Raw genomic sequence first — 20,462 nt, 5'->3', positions numbered from 1 at the left:
TTGGTTGTATAGTTCTATGGGTTTTGACAGATGCATAATATCGTGTATCTATCATTAACAGTATCATAGGGAAACGTTTCACCACCCTCATAATTCCTTGTGCTGCACCGTTTCTCCCTCTCTCCTCCCTGCAGCCCTGGCAACTGTAGATCTTTTGATGATCTCCCTCCTTTACCTTCTCCAGAATGTTACATAGTTGGAATCATGCAGTATGTTGCTTTTGCAGACTGGCTTCCTTCACTTAGCAAAATACATTTAAGGTTCCTCCCTGTCTTTTCATGGATTGACAGCTCATTTCTTTTTATCACTAAATAATATTCCACCTTTTGAATATATCATAGTTTATCCATTCACCTATTGAAAGACATCTTGGTTTCTTCCAATTTGGGGTGATTATGAAAAAAGCTGCTATCAACTTTTGTGTGGACATAAGTTTTCAATTCATCTGGGTAAATACCAAGACATGTGCTTGCTGGATTACATGGTAAGAGTAAGTTTGGCTTCATGAGAAATTGCCAAACCGTCTTCCAAAGTGGTTGCACCAATTTTGCGTTTGCACCAGCAGTGAATGAGAGTTCCTTTTGCTCCACATCCTCGCCAGCATTTGGTGTTCTCTGTGTTTTGGATTTCAGCCACTCTAATAGGTGTGTGCAGGTAGCTCATTGTTTTAATTTATAATTCCCTAATGGCATATGATGTTGAGCATCTTTTCATGTGCTTATTTGCCATTTGTGTATCTTTGAGGTGTCAGTTCGGATCTTCTGCCCATGTTTTAATTGGTTTGTTTGCTTTCTTATTGTTGAGTTGTAAGAGTTCTTTGTATATTTTAGTTATAAGACCTTTATCAGATATGTGTTTTACAAATATTTTCTTCCAGTTTGTGGCTTTTCTTTCCAAAGGTCATTTTTAAAAACACTTCTGGGCTTTTCAAGTAAATGTTTAGATTTTAAAAATGAAGGTAAATACGAATGACTTCTCTTAGTTTAGCCACCCCTGCCTGGCTAGACTTCTAGTATAAATTTCCTAGTAAGGAGGAATTGGCTGCAAAATGAAATCCACACCTCTGTGTTATACTTGTGAACAGCTTTTCTATTTATGTAACTAATTTAGTAAATCTCATTGTTTATCTGTCAGTTTATGAGGAAAGAAAATCCCCCTTTTGGCAAATCCGAATGAAAGAACTGCAAGTCCTGTGTGTGGGAGGGGTAGAAACTCTAAGGCCCCACGTGGATCGTCTGCTCCTTGTGCAGGAGCCCAGTCAGGGATGGGGTTCAGCTGCAGGGGCCACCGACCCTTCCACCCACCTGAAGCAGAGCAGGGTCTGGCCCACTTGACCAGGCACCGACCCAAAAAGCCCTTCCCTAAGAAGCTGAATGTTTCACTCCTGCTTGTTTCATGAGCACCAGGAACTGTGACCTTGGACTCCCCTCACAGTTCCCTTCCTTTCTAATGAGGGAAGGGGTGTCTCTGGAGCCTGGGCTAGAGGCCGCTTTAGAAATGCAAAGGTTTCAGCTGCTTGAAGGGAATGCATTTGAGGGAAGTCTCTTCTGGTTTCTTCTGTGCCTTCAAAGAGGAACAGAGCTTTTTCAGTAACTCTGTATGAAGTCAGGGAGTTCAGACGCTCAAGTCCCTGGGCCCCAAGGAGATTTCTTCTCAGGTGGTGTTATGCAAATAGAAGGGTGGACTAAGTCTTTATTTCAAGAAAAGAAAGGCAGAGAAGGAGAATAATTATACGTGTCACATTTGGGCTATAAATACTGCAGTGAATAGGGCTAGAAGGGAAGGATTTGGGGACTGGCGGGGAGCTGAATCTGCAAAGCCTGTGACTAGCTTTTCAGGATTTCTTCTTTCAGGAAGGGCAGTCAAGCTGGGATTGAGTGTAACGGCACCAATTAGAAAAGCCTCCCTGTGGCCGGGCACGGTGGCTCACACCTGTAATCCCAGCACTCTGGGAGGCCAAGGCGGGCAGGTCACCTGAGGTCAGGAGTTCGAGACCAGCCTGGCCAACATGGCAAAAACTCCGTCTCTACTAAAAATACAAAAATTTAGCCAGGCGCAGCAGTGAGCGCCTGTAGTCCCAGCTACTGGGGAGGTTGAGGCAGGAGAATCGCTTGAACCCAGGAGGTGGAGGTTGCAGTGAGCCAAGATGGCACCACCGCACTCCAGCCTGGGCAACGGAGTGAGACCCTGTCTCAAAAAAAAAAAAAAAAGAGGCTCCCTTTGGATGAAGCCACCACTACAGGGATGGCCTCTTGGTCACCTGAAAGAGGCAACTATGAAATGGCCAAGAAGAAAGTGGTTCACGCACTGTTGAGCTGACCACTGGGATTGGGGTGGGGGAGGCCAGGACTGCCATCAAAAGACAAAAATGTTGACATGCATGAGAGTGACCCTTGGGGGAACAGAATAAGATGGTCACCAAACCCCAAGGTACACCCAGCTGGAGTGGGGCTTTATTTCACCTCAGAAGGAAATTTACCCGAGCTTAGGTAGAAGTCTCTTCTACCTTGTCGCCCCAGACCTGCCCCAGTCCAGCACTGACCACAGGGACCGGTCTTCCTCCCCGAGAGACTGTGCCCTCCCTGAAGGCAGGGATTTTGTTGGGTCTATATTTGCTTTCCAGCCTGGAAAGAGCTCAGTTACTTTCAGTGAAGTCCAGTGGTGCCAGCTGTGTGATGTTGGACAAGTCTCTTATCTAAGCCTCAGTTTCTTCGACAGTAAATATTAATATAAGACTCGCCTCACAAGAACTCAGCATATGGTTGGTACTCAATAAAAACTAGTACCTGTCCCTTAGTTCCTAGGGAAGCCATCCTCTTAGCTGCAATTATGCAGTTTCTTTTTCACAGCCAGGTAATATGAGTCCGTAAACCTTTATAATCATCATCTACCTTTTAGCCTAGAAAACAATGTATCAGGATATTAGAATTAAACTGTTGTGGCTTTTGTTTGTTTGTTTGTTGAGATAGAGTCTCGCTCTGTGACTCAGGCTGGAGTTCTGTGGCACGATCTCGGCTCGCTGCAACCTCCACTCCCTGGGTTCAAGTGATTCTCCTGCCTTAGCCTCAGCCTCCCCAGTAGCTGGGACTATAGGCACCTGCCACCATGCCCGGCTAATTTTTGTATTTTTTGTACAGGCAGGGTTTCACCATGTTGGCCAGGCTGGTCTCGAACTCCTGACCTCAAAGAATCCACCCACCTCAGCCTCCCAAAGTGTTGGAATTACAGGCGTGAGCCACAGTGCCCGGCCAAGAATTAAAGTTTTGATGGAGACACCAAGGCTTAGATGTGAAGCCGGATCACCACTTGCAGACTGTACACATTTTAAAGAACTTATTACATAATGATTGGACCCTTCTGCAGTTTGAGGAGATAAGAAGGGTCCAAGCACAAAGGTCGGGGGGACATTTTTAGAGCAATTTCTTCGAGAGAACCTTGCGTTGCTGAGTCCCTGCCTTCCTTCAGGCAGGAGGGAGGGGCTGCTGCCTCCTCTTCTTGAGCCCTGTGAGAAGGAGACCTCCATGGAACCATGTGAAGAAGTGGTTGTTCTGGGCTAAGTCTGTATATCCTGTATGTCTCTGGGCAAGGGACAGAAAATGGGATGTCAAGGGCTTCCCAAAGCCAGCGCTGGACTGTCCTGGGCTCTGTCCAGTAGCGCCACGTGGAGGATGCCGGGATGTACCAGCAAGATGCTAGAAGTGAGAGGCAGTCTCCTGGGACATACAGGAAAGAGGTTCCTGAAGATAGAAGCCTCAGAAGAACTCACAAAGGCACCTATGAAAGAAAGGATCAGCTTTATATGCGCCAACTCCAGTGCACCCAAAGCCAGCTCAGAATCCTAACAGGTCAATGTCATGAGGCCATTCCTGCACCCTCGCCACTGCTCTCACCTCCTGCTCCATCCTTGGGAGGGGTCAGAAACTGGCCAGACAGCTTGGGAGGGAGGAAGGGAATAAGGGAGGAGGAGGAGATGGGCAAGGGGAGAAATAGAGAAGAGACAGTGGGTTCTCCCTGCCCCACTGCAGGCCACTAGCCTGCTGCAGGCCCAAGCTAGGGAGTGGGGAAGATTTGAACATTGAATAAAACCTGGGACTTTGAGTCTTAGACTGGAGCTTCTAATTAATAAATTATGCTTAGTATGGCGGAGGACTGTCTGCAGAAAAGCAGACAGAGTGAGCAGAAAAGTTGCTGGAACTTTCATCTGGGGCAAGAAAGGTGATCCTTATTGGGTACATTTCAAAGTGGGGAATGACATATAAAGTTTATTTTAATTTTTCGTGAGTTGTGCATTTGAAATAGCCAACCTTATGGACCATGGATGCCTCTAGCTCTACTGGGTCTTACAAGGCGTGAGTGGCAGAGCAGTTTGTACTGAAGCCTAGATCTGCTACAGAGCCCTTCCTTGCTCTAGGCCCCACTCAAAACTGGCAGGTTGGCCAGGCATGGTGGCTCATGCCTGTAACCCCAACACTTTGGGAAGCTGAGGAGGGAGGATCACTGGAGCCCAGGAGTTTAAGACCAGCCTGGGCAACATGGCAAGACCCTGTTTCTACAAAAAATATCAGCCAGGTGTGGTGGTGTCCTGTGGTTGCAGCTGCTCAGAAGGCTGAGGCAGGAGGATTACTTGAGCCCAGGAGGTCGAGGCTGCTGTGAGCCAGGTCTACACCATGGCACTCCAGCCTGGGCAACAGAGTGAGACCCTGTCTGAAAACAAAACAAAACAAAACACTGGCAGCTTTCCAAGGCACTGACAAATGGGTTAGACGACCCCTCCTTAGTGTGGTATATATGCTGCTTCCAAAATCCAGAGAGGTCCGCTGGGCCCGTGCCTCTTTCTTAGTGATAGGGAGTAAAGTGCAATAACCTGCCCTTTATTTGGAATGAGATGCTTCAGAATGCCTCAGACACTGCACCACTGTAAACATCCTCAGCGTGGCAGGCCCAGAATCCTCATGAGGCCTCCTTGCCCACATCACGTGCTCGTGCGCCACGAGGGCCTCTGGAGCGCTTGCAGCTGCTGCCCTGTAGGTCTGATTAGCACAATGCAGCACGCAATGGGAGCAGGATTCTGTGGAATGTCAAGGAGATCAAAGCTCCTGTGGATTACACAACGTGGGGCAGTAGAAGAGTTACAAATCCTCCACCTGGAGAATAAAAGGGAAAAACATTTATTCACTGTCTCTGCCTCCCACCTCTCAATTAGTCAAGGGAGACCCTACAGGCATTAACTCCCCAAATTTCCAGCTTTCCATATGGGCAAGTGCCAAGGAGGCGGCCACAGAGGCCCCCCAGGACAGGAAGTGGGAGGTACAGGGTGTGCACCTGTAGGGAGGCTTTGTCAGGTTACACCTGTGTAAAGTTGCTCACCTGTTCAGAACTGGTCATGGAACAGAGTCAGAGGATTTTAAGTGGAGCAGAACAGGTGTCCAGTACTGACCACCCAGGAGTGTACCCTCCTTCAGAGAGGTAGAGGCTGACACGAACATGTAATTACTTCACAAATGTTCCAAAGCATTAGTAGTTGCTTCTTTAGGAATCACTCACAGAGTCAGCTTACGAGCTAAACAAAAAAAAAAATCAGTCCCGGGCCAGGCACGGTGGCTTATGCCAGTAATCCTAGCACTTTGGGAGGCCGAGGCGGGTGGATCACCTGAGGTCAGGAGTTCCAGACCAGCCTGGCCAATATGGTGAAACCCTGTCTCTACTAAAAATACAAAAATTAGCCAGGCGTGGTGGCACATGGCTGCAGTCCCAGCTACTCGGGAGGCTGAGGCAGGAGAATCTCTTGAATCCAGGAGGCAGAGGTTGCAGTGAGCCAAGATCGTGCCACTGCACTCCAGCCTGGGAGACAGAGGGAGACTCCATCTAAAAAAAAAAAAAAAAAAAAAAATCAGTCTCTCACAATATTTAGTTTTTAAAGCCAAACAGTATGTCCACTTTACCTAACCTCCTTATTAACAATAAGTTAGCTATTTCCAAAGAACAAAGATATGCTAGTATGATGAACAAGCTGATTTCAGAATTTCAGAACTATAATATAAAGGAATAGGACCTGCATCAATCTCATTACTTTGCATTTAATGTGTGTCTGCTTGTATCTGTGAATACATGTATTTGTGTATCTACATGTGTATCTGTTTGTTGTGCATGTAACTATGCTTGTGTCTGTATCATGTCACACATCTGTGAGTTTGTGAGTCTGTAGATTATATGTCTGTGTATAGTGTGTGTTGACCTTCTGCTATGTGCCAAGCACTGTGACGGGCACTAGGGATGCACCACACAGGGACTCCATCCTCATGGCACTTACATGGGAAATAGCCTATCTTGCCTAGTAGTGAGAAGGGTCATATTAGGTTGGTGCAAATGCAATTGCACCAACCTAATAGTTAAGAGCCTCCAATTCTGAATATCCTGCTATGGCAGGCAGAATAATCTGCTCTCCAAGATGTCCACCTTCTAATCCCTGGAACCTGTGAATATGTCACGTGGCCAGGGGGAATTAAGGTTGCAGGTGGAATTAAGATTGCTAATGAGCACATGTTAAAATAAGGAGATTATCTGGATTATCGGGGTAGACCCAATGTTGTCACAAGGGCCCTTAAAAGATGGAATAGGGAAGGTTGGGCACGGTGGCTCACGCCTGTAATCCCAGCACTTTGGGAGGCCGAGGCGGGTGAATCACCTGAGGTCAGGAGTTTGAGACCAGTCTGGCCAACATGGTGAAACCCCATCTCTACTAAAAAATACAAAGAATTAGCTGTTTGTGATGATGGGCACCTGTAATCTCAGCTACTTGGGAGGCCGAGGCAGGAGAATCCCTTGAACCCGGGGGGCGGAGTTTGCAGTAAGCCGAGATCGTGCCATCGCAGTCCAGCCTGGGCAACAAGAGCGAAACTCTGTCTCAAAAAAAAAAAAAAAAAAAAAAAAGGATGGAGGAGGTTGGGAAGAGGGAGGCAGGGAGTCAGCGTCATAGCAATGGGTGAGAAAGATGTGTGGCCATTGCTGGCTTTGAAGGCAGAATGCGGGCAGCCTCCAAAACCTGGAAAAAGCAAGAAAGTAGATTTTCCCCGAGAACCTCCAAAAAGAAAGCAGTCCTGCCGACACCTTGATTCTAGCCCAGTAAGAAGCATTTTGGGCTTTGGACATCCAGAAATGCAAGACAAAATTTGTGTTGTTTTAAGGGATTAAATCTGTGATAGTTTATTATGGCAGCAACAGAAAATGAATATACCTGTCAAAACTGGGTTCCCATCTTCAAAGGCTTCCCCTCTGCTTGCCGTCCAGTCCACAGCTCCACTTGCAGGCGCAGTACAGTTGGCTTTCGAGCAGGGCTTGGATTGAAAAGTCAGCATGTAAGGAAGAAGTCTAGAGTCCATATGAACCTTGAACACGCCTTAATTGCCCCTCCCGTAGACAGCAGGGACCAGGATCCACTGAGTGTAGAGCAGAGCAAGATTCCTTAAGGTGTCCTCACCCCTGGGCACCCTCCCGCAGGGCTCAACCAGCTAACCTCTTTCCACCCTTTGAATTGTCTCTCTCTCTCCCTTCAGGCATATAATTAAATTTGCATAAATTCAAAGAGCATATGCTGCAATCCCATTGTAATTTCAGAATTGTTTTTATTTCCTGAGTTTGCTAAGGAAATAATAAAAACAAAACCTCCTATTTGTATTGTGGCTTGTTCTCTTTTATTGCAAAGAATATCAAGTATACAGAGGAGTGTGGAGAAGATAGCCCACATCTGTGCACACATCACCCACCTCTGAAAAATCCTGTCATTCTACATTTGATGGGGATTTTAAAAAAATAAATGAAATGTTATGTGTATAGTTGAAGTTGAAATCCAGCGTCCTACTTACCCTTGCAGTGGCATCCCTAGTTCCCTCCTCTCCCTGGCCCTCCCAGGAGCACTCCCTATGACTGATTGTGATATTGACAGCATTCTTATGCAGGCTTTTATACCTCTATTACCCAGATCTGTGTGTAGCCATAAACAATAAAGTATCAACGTATACATTTAGTTAGAAATATGACATAAGTGGTATCCTTCCGCAGTTCACTCCCCTACCCTCCATCTCAACAGTAGGTTTCTGAGATTTATCCATATTGATACATATAGCTCTGGTTCATTCTTTTTTACCTGTTGAGTAATATTCAATTTTAGGAAAATACCACAATTTATTTGTTCTTATGCTGATCATCATTTAGGTTGTTTTCAACTTTTTAAAAATACAAACAAAGCCATCAGTGAACATTCTTGTACATTTCCTTTTGCCCCTGTGCTAGAGTTCCTCCCAAGACTAGGAGGAAAACTGCTAGGTTAAAGGATGCGTTTAGCTTTAGTTTTACTGGTTATTTCCAAATTGCTTTGCACAGTTTCTCACTGGCAGCATATCTAAGTTTCCTTTAATCCATATTTTTTTTTGTTTTTTGTTTTGTTTGAGATGGAGTCTCGCTCTGTTGCCCAGGCTGGAGTGCAGTGGCGCGATCTCGGCTCACTACAACCTCCACCTCCCAGGTTCAAGTGATTCTCCTGCCTCAGCCTCCCAAGTAGCTGGGACTACAGGCACGTGCCACCATGCCCGGCTAATTTTTTGTATTATTAGTAGAGACAGGGTTTCACCGTGTTATCCAGGGTGGTCTCAATCTTCTGACCTCATGATCCACCCACCTTGGCCTCCCAACCTTTAATCCATATTCTTACCAACACATACTTGTTTCTGCCCATCTGATGGCTAAAGCGTCTTGTCTTTCTCAGGCCATAGTTGCATTCATCAACTCGATTGATTCTCATAGGAACCCTGGGCAGAGGTGGCACAGGTCTTATGTATGACCACCTGGCAGGAGGGCACACTGAGGCCCAGGGAGGGAATGATGCATCCAGCATGGCTGGTTGTGACCAGTCAGGAGCTGAACAGATCCAGGAGTCTGCGATCCCCGGCATTCATCACACCATAGGGACCACGTACAGGGTCAGAACACAAACTTGGCAGCCCATCTTTACAGAATAAAACATATTTAAATAACCTGTACTATGTAGATATCAATAACTACCGACACTAACAGAGGACAAAATAATTACCATTTTAGGGAGCTTTTATTTCACAAAACACTTTGTATATCCATTCCTTTTTTGATCTTGATAACTCCATAAAAAGACTTGGATTATTACTGTTCCCACTTCACAGATAAGAAAAATGAGGTTCACAGCTAGTCAATAGAAGATTACATCATGAACCCGTTTGCCTTTAAGATGTGTCTTCTGTGCACACCCTTGGAGATGGTTTGCCTGAGACTTGGGAATTCTTCATATGTACTGTGAGCACAGGTGGGTCTGTGCCATCTCTCCCGGCTTCCTGCACAAGTTCCCTGGCAACTGAGGTCACACCACAAACACATTTTTCCTCTCATGGGGAGGCTCAGCCTCAGGTTTTATGCACCTGAAGTCAGACTGACTTCAGTCTCTGACTGAAGTTAGGCTCTGCCACCTAACACCTGTGACCTTGGGCAAGTTACCTCTTCTGTGTGCCTCAGTTTTCTCATCTGTAATGTTGGAATGCTAGCACCTACCCCCCAGTCAGGGTGCACAAAGCAGCTGAGGTCACACATGCACAGTGGCAGGTGCCCAGAAGAAACTCAAATGCTGGCTCTTGCGATGAAGCCTATAATTGTGACTTCTAGCCACAGGAGCAGCCAGTGGTCCTGGTGAGGAAGGCTCCGCACAGCACAAGTCACTGGTGTGGTGACTTTGGAAGACAGCCCACCTGCACAGGCTAAGGAGGCTCTATTTTGGAGATGCCAGCTCCCGGTGGCCAAGCACAGGACCAGGGAAGCCACAGCCAGTGGCACACGGCAGTCCTGTAAGAACATCCACTAGGTCACTGGAGGGACCCTGGTAAGTCCACTTCATTTTTCTCATGGCTTGAAAAATATCAAAGGATTACAGCGCGAGGGGTTCCTGATGCAGAACTGACACTGCCTCACCTGCATCGTCCGGACCGACAGCCTCAAGACCCCCGAGTCGGAAGGCAACCTGCTGCCACAACCCTCTGCCACAGCTGACAGTGAGAGGACCAGGTCCTGTTTCTAGGGCGGGGTGCAGGGGAGTCCACATCAAGTGTGTTGGGTGGAGGGAAACTGAGAGGAGTGAGCGAGGGAGGGATCACAGGTGTGTTAATCACCATTCTCCACTTCTGCCCATCCCAGAAGGCCTCGTCCACAATTTGGGAAGCAACCCAGGTTCACTGCTGTTCTTGACACGAAGTCATCACCAGCAACTAGTAATCCTAAGTCCAGGGCTGGAGGAGAAAGAACACATGATTAGAATGCAGGAGTCAAGTTTAGTTGGGTAAACTGTAGCCTTTGCAAGCTTCAGTATACAAGGAAGCTAAAAACACCTCTCCCGCCTTCCTCATGCGTGACATGCCTTGAGAACTGCCGAGTGCCAGGTACACAGCAGGCACTGAGTGAATGCCACTGAGCTGCTCCGGCCCTGGGTGGCAGGGATTCAGCTGTCGAGGTGAGGGGGTAGAGAAGCCATCCACACCCTTCCCTGGGTCAGACACACATTGACCAGGGTAGTTGGTTCACTCTGTGATCATGGGACAACCTGGAACTCTATCCAGCCTTCCCAGAAACTAAATCTATAACTGTGGCCTCATAAGCTTCCTATTCAACCATGAGGACAATCATAGTGGGTTGGTGACAGGAGGAGAGTCACAGGCCTCTGGAGGGAGAGTTCAAACACCAGCTCTATCCCTTGCTAGCTGGGTTACCTTGGATAAGTCGCTTACCTTCTCTGAGCCTGTTAAACCATCTGTAAAATGAGAAGAATCGTGCCTATTTTGTGCTCTTGTGAGAAGGGAAGAGACTATGTCTGCTTGTCACAAAATAAGTCTTCAACAAATGGTGTCTGCGAGTTTAATTCCCTGGACCTCTAATTCGCCATCTGTGAATTGGGGACAAGTGCTGTTCCCTGGCAAGGCTGCCATGAAGACGAAATGAGACAATGTATGGAGCAAGCACAGGATTCACTCCTTACTGGAGGCCCCACAAGGGCAAGACTTAGGTCTGTTTCATCCTCCAGTGAATTCTCAGGGCCTGGCACACACAACAGGCCCTCAGAAAACATCTGCAGAGTGAGCGAACACTCTGACTGCTCTCAAAATAGTAACTGCAGGTGGCTTAATGTCTCTGAGCCTTAGCTTCCTCATCTGTGAAATAGGAGAGCTGTTGTGAAAATGAACAGGCCTATAACAGAGGCTCCAAACAGTCTCCAACCCTGAGAGGGCCTTGCACCCATTCCCCAGGCAGACACCACACAAGGCGGCTGTGTAAGTAAGAGCAATGTTTACTGAGCGATACAGGACTGAGTACTATGAAGGGTTTACAAGGATGGAAATGCACCCCGCCCCCGCCCTGGCCACCCCCGACACCCAGAGACTACAGTACTTAGGAGTTACACACAACGGCCGTAACTGGTGGCTATCTGTTCATAACAAACAAACCATAGCATATTTATACTGTATCACATCGAGTGATTATAGAAATCCATATATATATTGCTTGTATAAAATCTTTTTTTTGTAAAAAATATTAAAAAAAAAAAAAAAGGAAAGTATAAAAAACATGTGCAGTTGAAAGCCCTGCCAGGACAGCCAGTCTGTAAACATTCGGTGAGTATGTGCTTTGGAAGGGCGCCTGCGCCTCAGTGCCCACAGCAAACTCCAGCAGGGCTGGCGAGGGTGCGCCCGGCTGCCGCCTCCCGGGCAGGGCCGCGCTGGACCGAGGTGGGTGGGGGCATCAGGGCCCCGCAGCACGCCCCTCTCCAGCTTCGCATCAGGGCGAGGGGCAGGGCTGGGGGCAGGTGGGTTGCAGTTTCATTCTGAGTTCCATCCTCAGCCGCATTTTGGTTGCAACTCATGGCTTTTCCTGGCTGTTCGGAGGTTCCTCGGATGGGTGCCCTGGTGAAGAGGCCAGAGAAGAGCCCAGGGCTGCCTCGTTGGGCGTCTCCCTGGCCTTGGTGCCTCTGTCCTGCCTCCTTCAAGTGGGGCCCCAGGCAGGACAACCCTACCCGAGGGTCAACTTTGGTCTCAGCGCTTGGTCCGTCTGGGTTTCCTCAGCCCGCTCTTCCTCCTGGGTGGCTGATCTGAGTTTCACAAAAAAGCTCGGCTGATGCTGGCTGTGCTGAACCTCATTGTACAGTTTTTCATGCACCAAAGGAAGGGCCATCTGGGGCCCCCCTCCTCCTCCCTCTTCGTCACTTTTCCTTCTCCTCTTCCTCCTCCTCCACCTCCTCCCAGCCCATGGTCACTTCTTCTCGAGCTGCTCGAGCAGCGGGTTGCCTTCTGACTCGGGGGTCTTGACACTGTCGGTCCGGACGATGCAGGTGGGGCGGTGTCGGTTCAGCATCAGGATGAGCTGCTGCCGCTCCTGCTTCAGCTCCTCAATCTGGGTCTTCAACTCTGCGTTCATGAGTTCCAGCCGCTCGGATTCCTGTATACCAACACAGAAGCACGTTGTGAGTTTCATGGGGACTGGCTCTGGGGAGAGGCTCTGCCTGTGGTTAGGCACAGGGCACGCTGGGCTGGCACTGGCCTGTTTTCTGCAGGAAGAAGCACAGACCCTGCTACTGAGCCCCTGGCTAACTGACTTTCTGCAGGCAGTGCCTGCCACAGCGGTGACACTGGCCTGTGTCACGTCCAGGTTATATTCTAGGGCCAGCCAGACTCACGTCCCACCTCTCTCCCCTCCCTCAATCCACCCCAGCTTCAGTGACCACCTTGCTGTTGCTCAAATATGCCAAATACTCTGCCGCCTCAGGGCCTTTGCACAAGAAAGAAAGGGTGGGCAAAGAAAGGAGGCCAGGTGGACCTAGAGCAGGTCTATGGAGCAAGCATGGGGGGGCCCAAGAGGGGACCCAGATGGCAGTGTAACGGCAACGTGCTTTGATGTGTGACAGACACATGTGGGAGATATCTTGGCCGGTGGGATCAGTGAGTGTAGTGTAGTCATGTCATTCCTCCTAAAACATGTGCTTCCTAGCTATTAGTCTATAATTATTTCAATAGCCTCTTCCTTATCCCTATAATCTGGAAGCTTTGCCCACAGACAGGGAATCAGCAGTCATCCTGCTGGATCCCAAATGAGGTTTCCAATAGACCTTGAGTGAGATTTCCAGGGAACTTCCGGCTCAGCTAGAGAGGTTCCAGGGGAAGGAAGGAATGTTGACGATTTGATTCGGGAGGTGGCGAGGGTTACATGTCCATAGTGTAGATGGGAGATGGGCATATCGATTCAAGGCTTGGGGGATTGAACAATAAAACAGCATCTGAATGATTTTTCTTGGATTATGTCTAAAAACTTTGAGACTTGGCATTTATTCGAGGGCCAGCAAAGTTTCAGACCAGTGGTTCTCAACTAGGACTGATTTTTGCCTCCCAGGAGACATTTGGCAATGTCTGCAGACATTTTTGATTGTCACAACTCAGAGGGAGCTGTGCTACCAGCATCTAGCAGGTAGATGCCAGAGATGCTCTAAACACCCTTCAATGCACAGGCCAGCCCCACAAGTATTTAGTCCAAAATGGCGATAGTGTAAGAGATTGAGCAACTTGTATCAGTCAAACAGCAAGCAGTAGTTGCAACTGCGTATGTGACAACCAGAGGGCCTGTAAGCCCATAAGCCTGCCAGTCCTCCCGGCAGGGTACAGGTGGAGCGGCCTCCCCAGGGGGTCCCCAGAACCCTCAGTGGGCCCAACCCTCTCCCTCCAGGGGTACCGTCTTCCTCCCACAGCCGGTCTGACCAAACTGTTCCTTGTGCTCATCTCTGAGGTGGCAGCATGAGTGCCCGGGAACTCTGAGACGGGCAGGCCTCGTGACCAGACGCTGAGAGAAAACAGCCTCACTAAAGGAAAAAAAAATGCTCGGGGAAAATATTAAAAACCAGCTCTGGTGGTTTTTGGTTCCACAGGCTGGGACGTGACTGGGAAGCTGGCCTGGTCCTCTGTTCTGAGAATTCCAAGAGAGGCGCATCTCGGAGGGCCAGGAGAGACCCCTCGTGAATCCATGGAAGCCTGTGAGCCCTCGGGCTGGGGCAGTTAGGTGCCAGTGTCAGCCCCCTGCTCACTGGTGACTCTCTGGTGACCTTGGGAACTTCTCACAAACCCTCTGACCATCACGGTCTCCCCAGCCCAAGGGCTTAGCTCCATCTTCAAACTCTCCTGAGCCCCTGCCTCAAGGGGTGTCAGGGTAACCCACCCAACCGTGAGTGTTTGCTGAGGCCCTGCTATGTACAGTGAATGCCCTGGGGAATCCAAGAGCCATGAGCCCCCAACTGGCTCTTGTGGCCTTTCCACTGTAAGGGGAAGAAGCAATCTGTGCAACAAGGCAGAGCTTACTACTGTGTGACCATCAGCCACCCAGGGTTCAGAAGACCTTAGAGAGGGCTAAAGAGCGGGTCTGACCTTGGGCATGAAAGATGGGTTGACTCAGGCTGGGTTGAGAAGGGGAAGGAGGGACTTGCGGGTGGAGAACCCTGAGTGAACAAAGACCCAGGCATGAGAAAGCTTAGGATGGGTTTAGAAGGGAAAACTACTCCACTGTGATCATAGCTCGCTTTAGGACTTAGTAGGGTAGAAAGTGAGAAGGTGGGTTGAGAGCCAGCCTGTAGCTCTGGAAAGCTTGTGGGTTGAGAATCTGAGTCTAGAAGCAAGTTTCTTAACTTCTCTGAGCCTCAGTTATCTCCTCTGTAGACAGGTGAGGCTCTTGGGGATTAGATGAACTCACAGGGAAAAAGCACTTTGTAAACCAGAGAGGCTTACTGTAACTTATAAGCAAGAGAATAGCATAAAGAAGAAAGAGAGGAAGAGAAGGAAGACGTCTCAAAGAAAAATCAGCTGATCTTGGTGACTAGCTGGATTTGGAGAAGGAAGGAGATAGGGCAGAGAGCTGACTATGAACCCAGTGGAGGGTCTGAGGAATGAAGCCTGGGAGGGCAGCTGTTCTGGAAAGCGGTGGGAAGGAAAAGGAGGAGTTTGTTTTGGGTACAGTGAGTTTGAAGTTAAAACTGGACATGCAAGGGGAAGCCTCTGACAGGCAGAATTCAACAGCACTGCACACATAGATCTGCCTCCTAGAAATTACCACGTGTCAAACCAACTCTACGTGGGAGCGTCTGTATCACACACAAAGATCAGTGCAGTGTAGGGTAACTTGCTTTACTCATGCAGCTATCATACAAAGAACATTATATTCTGTGGGTTTTAAATGTTAGGGTACATCATTGAATATCCCGAATTCTGACTGTCTGGCTGTCAGAATGTAACTAACTGCTTTTTTTCTTTTGAAACAGAGTCTCGCTCTGTCACCCAGGCTGGAGTGCAGTGGCACGATCTTGGCTCACTGAAACCTCTGCCTCCAAGGTTCAAGCAATTCTCGTGCCTCAGCCACCCAAGTAGCTAGGATTACAGGCATGTGCCACCACGCCTGGCTAATTTTTGTATATTTAGTAGAGACAGGGTTTCACTATGTTAGCCAGGCTGGTCTCGACCTCTTGGCCTCAAGTGATCTGCCTGCCTCGGCCTCCCAAAGTGCTGGGATTACAGGCATGAGCCACCGCACCCAGCCAGAATGTAACTAACTGCCTTTTAGTTTTACTGCCTTCCACACTCAAAGAGTTATTAGTTGGCTCTACATATTTATTTATTGTGTAAATATAAGTTGAGTTCAGAAGAATCTTTTTTTTTTTAAACCATGATTGTAGAAGTGGTTTGTGACTTTATAACAACAATTATCTAATTTGTTTTCCTAATTAATGAAGGAACTGAGCGAAGATCTTTCTCACATTAATTATGAAGCATATACCTCCGGCTGCATTTTTGTTTATTGTTTTGACTTCTGTTAGATATTTATTGCCCCAGAGAAAATGAAACCATTTGTTGTTTTAGAATAGAATTAGTGCATGTTAAGGTTCTGCCTCCTACACTGTGGTCGGCAAAGGCAGTAGAAAGAATACAAGGTGAAGGGCTGGGTGTCCTGGCTTTTAATCCTGGCTGTGTGAACTTGGCCACATCACTTCCTCTCTCTGGGCCTCAGTTTCCTCCCAGAAAATATGATGATTGGCCCAGGGGACTTTAAGCATTAAGATTGTTTGAATTGGCTGGGCATGGTGGCTCACACCTGTAATCCCAGAACTTTGGGAGGCTGAGGTGGGAGGATCACTTGTGTCCAGGAGTTCAAGACCAGCCTAGGCAACACAGGGAGCCCCGGTCTCTACAAAAAACAGAAAATTAGCCAGGCATGGTCATGTGCTTGTAGTCCCAGCTACTCAGGAGGCTGACGTGGGAGGATCACTTGAGCCTGGGAGTACAAGGCTGCAGTGAGCCATGACTATGCTACCGCACTCCAGCCTGGGTGACAAAGTGAGACTCTGTTTCAAAAACAGCAACAGCAACAACAAAAGACCATCTGAATCTATATTTTTAAAAAGCTATTCTAAGGCATATAAAATAGATTTCCACTAAGTTTTTGTAAGAGCTGAGAAGCAGCCTGATATGCCCCTTTGAGCCTGAAAGACCTGTCTGGATTAAAATCCTGACTCTGCTACTTGCTAGCTATGCTTCCACAAACGAGTTTCCTGATTTCTTTTGAGTCTGGGCAACCTGAATATTGTGTGGGGCACAGAGGAAGCCCCAGGTTCTCATCCTGACTCGGCCACTGGGTGACCTTGAACTTCATCAATGGATAGGACTGCCTTTCCTCTTCCCAGGGCCACTGTGACCATCAGGAGAGAGTGGCTATGAAGACCAGAGGGCACCACGGGAGTGTGAGATAGCATTATTGCTACTAACATCTAGAGAACCTGGGTTAGGACAGCAGAGTGACAGAAGCTGCCAGCATTATACAAGGCAGAAGCCTCAGGGCCACTGCTCCTGACTGCAGATGGAGGAGGTACTGAGGCAGCCCCAGGGCCTGCGGGGTGTGGACCTGACCCCTCCCAAGGCCTGCCCCTTCCCTGGGGTTCAGGGCCTCAGCTAGTCTAGGCAGGCGAACTCTGAGATGCAGTTAAGAATCTTCCAGGTGTGGATCTGGTTGTCCAGGGGTCAAGGGTGGGACGGTGGCTTTTTACCTATGACATATATACAGTTGTCTCTCAGTAGCCATGGCGATTGGTCCCAGGACTCCCCGAGGATACCAAAATCCGAGGATGCTCAAGTTTCTTACATAAAATGGCGTGTTATTTGGATACCACCTATACACATCTCCCGTATACTTTAAATCATCTCTAGGTTACTTATAATGACTAATACGATGTAAATGCTATGTAAATAGCTGCTATGCTGCATTGTTTAGGGAATAAACAGTACAGATGCTTTTTGTTCTGAATATTTTTGATCTACTGTTGGTCAAATCACAGATGCAGAACTCTTGGCTATGAAAGGCTGCCCGTAGATATTTGTCCCAACTGTATGTATCCCCTTACTTAAATAATTACTATTTATTAACAATTAACATATGTATCTCTGAGCCTTGTATTTTACCTATTAAAAATAAACTACAAGAGAATCCCCCAGGTCTGCAGGCACTGACTGTCAACACAGCCGCCTGCATTCATGCCCTAAACTTCACACCAAACCTCTGCTTCCAAGGCTGGGGAGGAGGAGGAGAACACAGGGGTGAGGGGAGGACTGGGCTTGGGCCCAGACAATGCTGCCCAAATCTCCTCCCAGACCCCAAGGCCGCGCACTTCTGTCTCACTGGAACAACATGACACTTCCAAAACTGATCCTTCTACCTCAATCTGTGCCCCACATTGCCGCCAGAGGGATCTTTTGAAGGTGTGCGTCTCCCCTCCTGCAGCCCTTCAGTGGCTCTCCATGACCATATAATTCATCATCCTAGAGCAGCACTTGTGAGAGTGAAGGAAGGGGCTACTAATCATTAGCCCAGGACAACAGGCACAGACTGGGCATGCCTCAGGCAACCCAGCATCTAGCATCACCCTATTATGAGGGATCTGGGCCCTGCCTGCCTCTCCACCCCACTACTTGGTACTCTAAACTCCAGCTGGTATCCTTTTCAATGCCTTAAACACATCCTTAAACAGCACCTTTTGCCTTTGCTTGAACCCTTCCATTCCTCATAACCCCCTAGGGCCTCCATCTCACTGCTCCTATTCCTCTTTTATGTCTGAATTGAAGCAGCCTTTCCTTAGCCTAGACCAGGACAGGGCCCCTGCTGTGTGTTCTCACAGCTGGCTAGGCTTGCCCAACATAACGCTCGGCACATGTCACTTTCCTTGTTTCCTGCCTCCCATCCCACTGCTGACACCGCCTGCCTGCCCTCTGTGCCCTAGGCACTCACTAAACACCTACTAAATGGACGGGTGGATCAGCAAAGGATGAATACATCCAAGCCCACCACTCGCTAGCAGTGTGACCTTGGCCAAGTAACTTGACCTCTCTGAGCTACAGGTCAGTCTCTAAAATGGGGATAAATAATATTATCTCACTGGAATATTATAAGGATTAAATAAAACACGGGAAATGCCTGGCACACAGTAGGTGCTCAGCTAGTGTTCCTGGAATGTGATGGGCAGTGAGTGCCATTCATTGGGCACCAACTCTTTATTGCACTGGTGTGTCACTAACATGCTGTCCGCTAGGGCGTATCTTGCCTGGTAACTGGCTGACAAGCTCTTGAAGGCAGGGATCTCACGTGAAGCTTCTCTAGTCCCTGCTTTCTCATCCAGCTCTGCTCATGGCAGGCACTCGGTGCTGGAAATGAGGTATGTGGCACTTCATCCATCTTGAAGGCTCGTGTCTTAGAAACTTCCTGAAGATTCCCAGCCCAATGTTGTAGCACCATCCCTTCCAACGGGCTCCCAGATCCAGGAATCTAACTCTAATCCACAATAACCATTCCCTGCACTGGACACTCACAGCCTGGAGGTAGATACATGGCCCCATGCTGTCTACACCCATGACCACAGAATAGCTCTCTGCTTGTTGCAAGTGTGAGAAGATGCCCATAGACCTCCAGAGTCCAAAAACACCAGGCCAATCTAGCCTTGTCTCTCCAGCTCCCACAGGAGGACCGTGTCTGCTGCTTCCTGTGTGCCCCCAGTGTACCCAACACAGGGATGCACATTTAGTACATGCTTAAAAATACCCGTTGAATCAATTAATGAACAAAAGAGCAAACAAACGAACGAATGCCAGTATAGCAGAGATGTGGGCAAATTACTCAGCCCCACACTTCCTTAGTTTCCTTATCTGTAGAAAGAGACTAATGAAGGTACCCACTTCATATGGTTATTATCCCAATAAAATGAGATAATGTACATACAGCATTCAGCACAGCACCCAACTTTACAAATAGTGGCAACTATTGTTAGTTACTGTGTACTTACAGAATAGGACCCGCCCCATGTTATTATTATACATTATCGTTATTATTATTCAACAATGAACCAATGATTAGGGGTGGAAAGACCAGAGACTCCTGGCCTGGACTGATTAGCTTTCTGGTCATGTTCCCTCACTGCCAGCCACCATTTCTGAGATGCAGGGAAGCTCTGAGAGGCAGGACTTGGGAGAAAAAGAACAAACATCCTGCTTGGCACATTCCAAATGAAAGGGCAGGTAGGGCCAGGAGGAAAAGCAACCCCTGGCTGACCTCTACATGCACAGCTGACCTCTTATTCCCAGAGGGAGCAGCAAAGAGCTTGGAGGTCACCTTCAGTGGAGCTGAGGGGCTGGCCAGATGGCATGCAGGGCTGGATAAGACACCTGCAGCTAAGGGAAGGAGCTTTTCTCTGTGCAAAGTTAGCCAGGCCAGAGGCTGTGTCCAGTGCCCACATGCAGGATGTTACTACCTAGCTTCATTGGCACCCACCCTAGACGACTTTGGTAGCCACCAGGGAACCAAAATAGATAGTGGCAGTCCTGGGCCATCTGGGTCAATCAGCACCAAGGGTCTAACCTCAGTGGAGGGGAATTTGGCTCCTCCTTCCTTCTTGGGCTTCCAGGGGTTGTGTGGGCAGGAACTGCTGAAGGCTGCCCTTGGTTGTCTTGGTTCAGAGATTGGGGAGGAAACAGGAGGTAGGAAAGAGCAGAGGGGCCAAGGCTGCTTTGGCAGCTGCCAGCAGATGCTCACTGACTACAGAGACATCTGATGGCCTCTCCTGGTCCAGAGTACACAAGCTCACTCCAAGGAATGGCAGGCCTCCCCACCCACCCAGTCAGCTCACCCGCTGCAGAAACTCCGTGCGCTCCTTCTTCTTGTTCCGGCATCGGGCTGCTGCGACTTTGTTCTTCTCCCGGCGCCTTTTCCTTCGCTCCTCTTCCTCATCTAGCTGTGAGGGCACAGAGCCACTGATTAGACATTGAGGCAGGCTTGGAGTACAGTTTCTGTCCTGACACATAGACAGAGGGACAACTTCGCCTTTCTAACCCACA

General features: G+C 48.5%; 1 protein-coding gene across 9 annotated transcripts in view; it reads right to left on the bottom strand.

Annotated features, from left to right (window-relative positions):
- Positions 1-11,333: 11,333 nt before the first annotated feature.
- Positions 11,334-20,462, bottom strand: part of JDP2 (Jun dimerization protein 2) — a 135,182-nt gene continuing 126,053 nt past the window's right edge. For all 9 annotated transcript variants that reach the window (XM_057299768.2, XM_057299766.2, XM_057299767.2 and 6 more), the window contains exons 3-4: positions 20,255-20,359; positions 11,334-12,498 (exon numbers count right to left, since the gene is read on the bottom strand). In XM_057299768.2, the coding sequence (XP_057155751.1) occupies positions 12,313-12,498; positions 20,255-20,359 (291 nt within the window). In that variant the 3' untranslated portion in view covers positions 11,334-12,312. The remainder of the gene's footprint in view (positions 12,499-20,254; positions 20,360-20,462) is intronic.

Source organism: Pan paniscus, chromosome 15 (genome assembly GCF_029289425.2).
Source record: "Pan paniscus chromosome 15, NHGRI_mPanPan1-v2.0_pri, whole genome shotgun sequence".
NCBI classification, from domain to species: Eukaryota; Metazoa; Chordata; class Mammalia; order Primates; family Hominidae; genus Pan; species Pan paniscus.
Note: the sequence above shows the minus strand (reverse complement) of the source record. Positions and strands in the feature narration are given on the sequence as shown.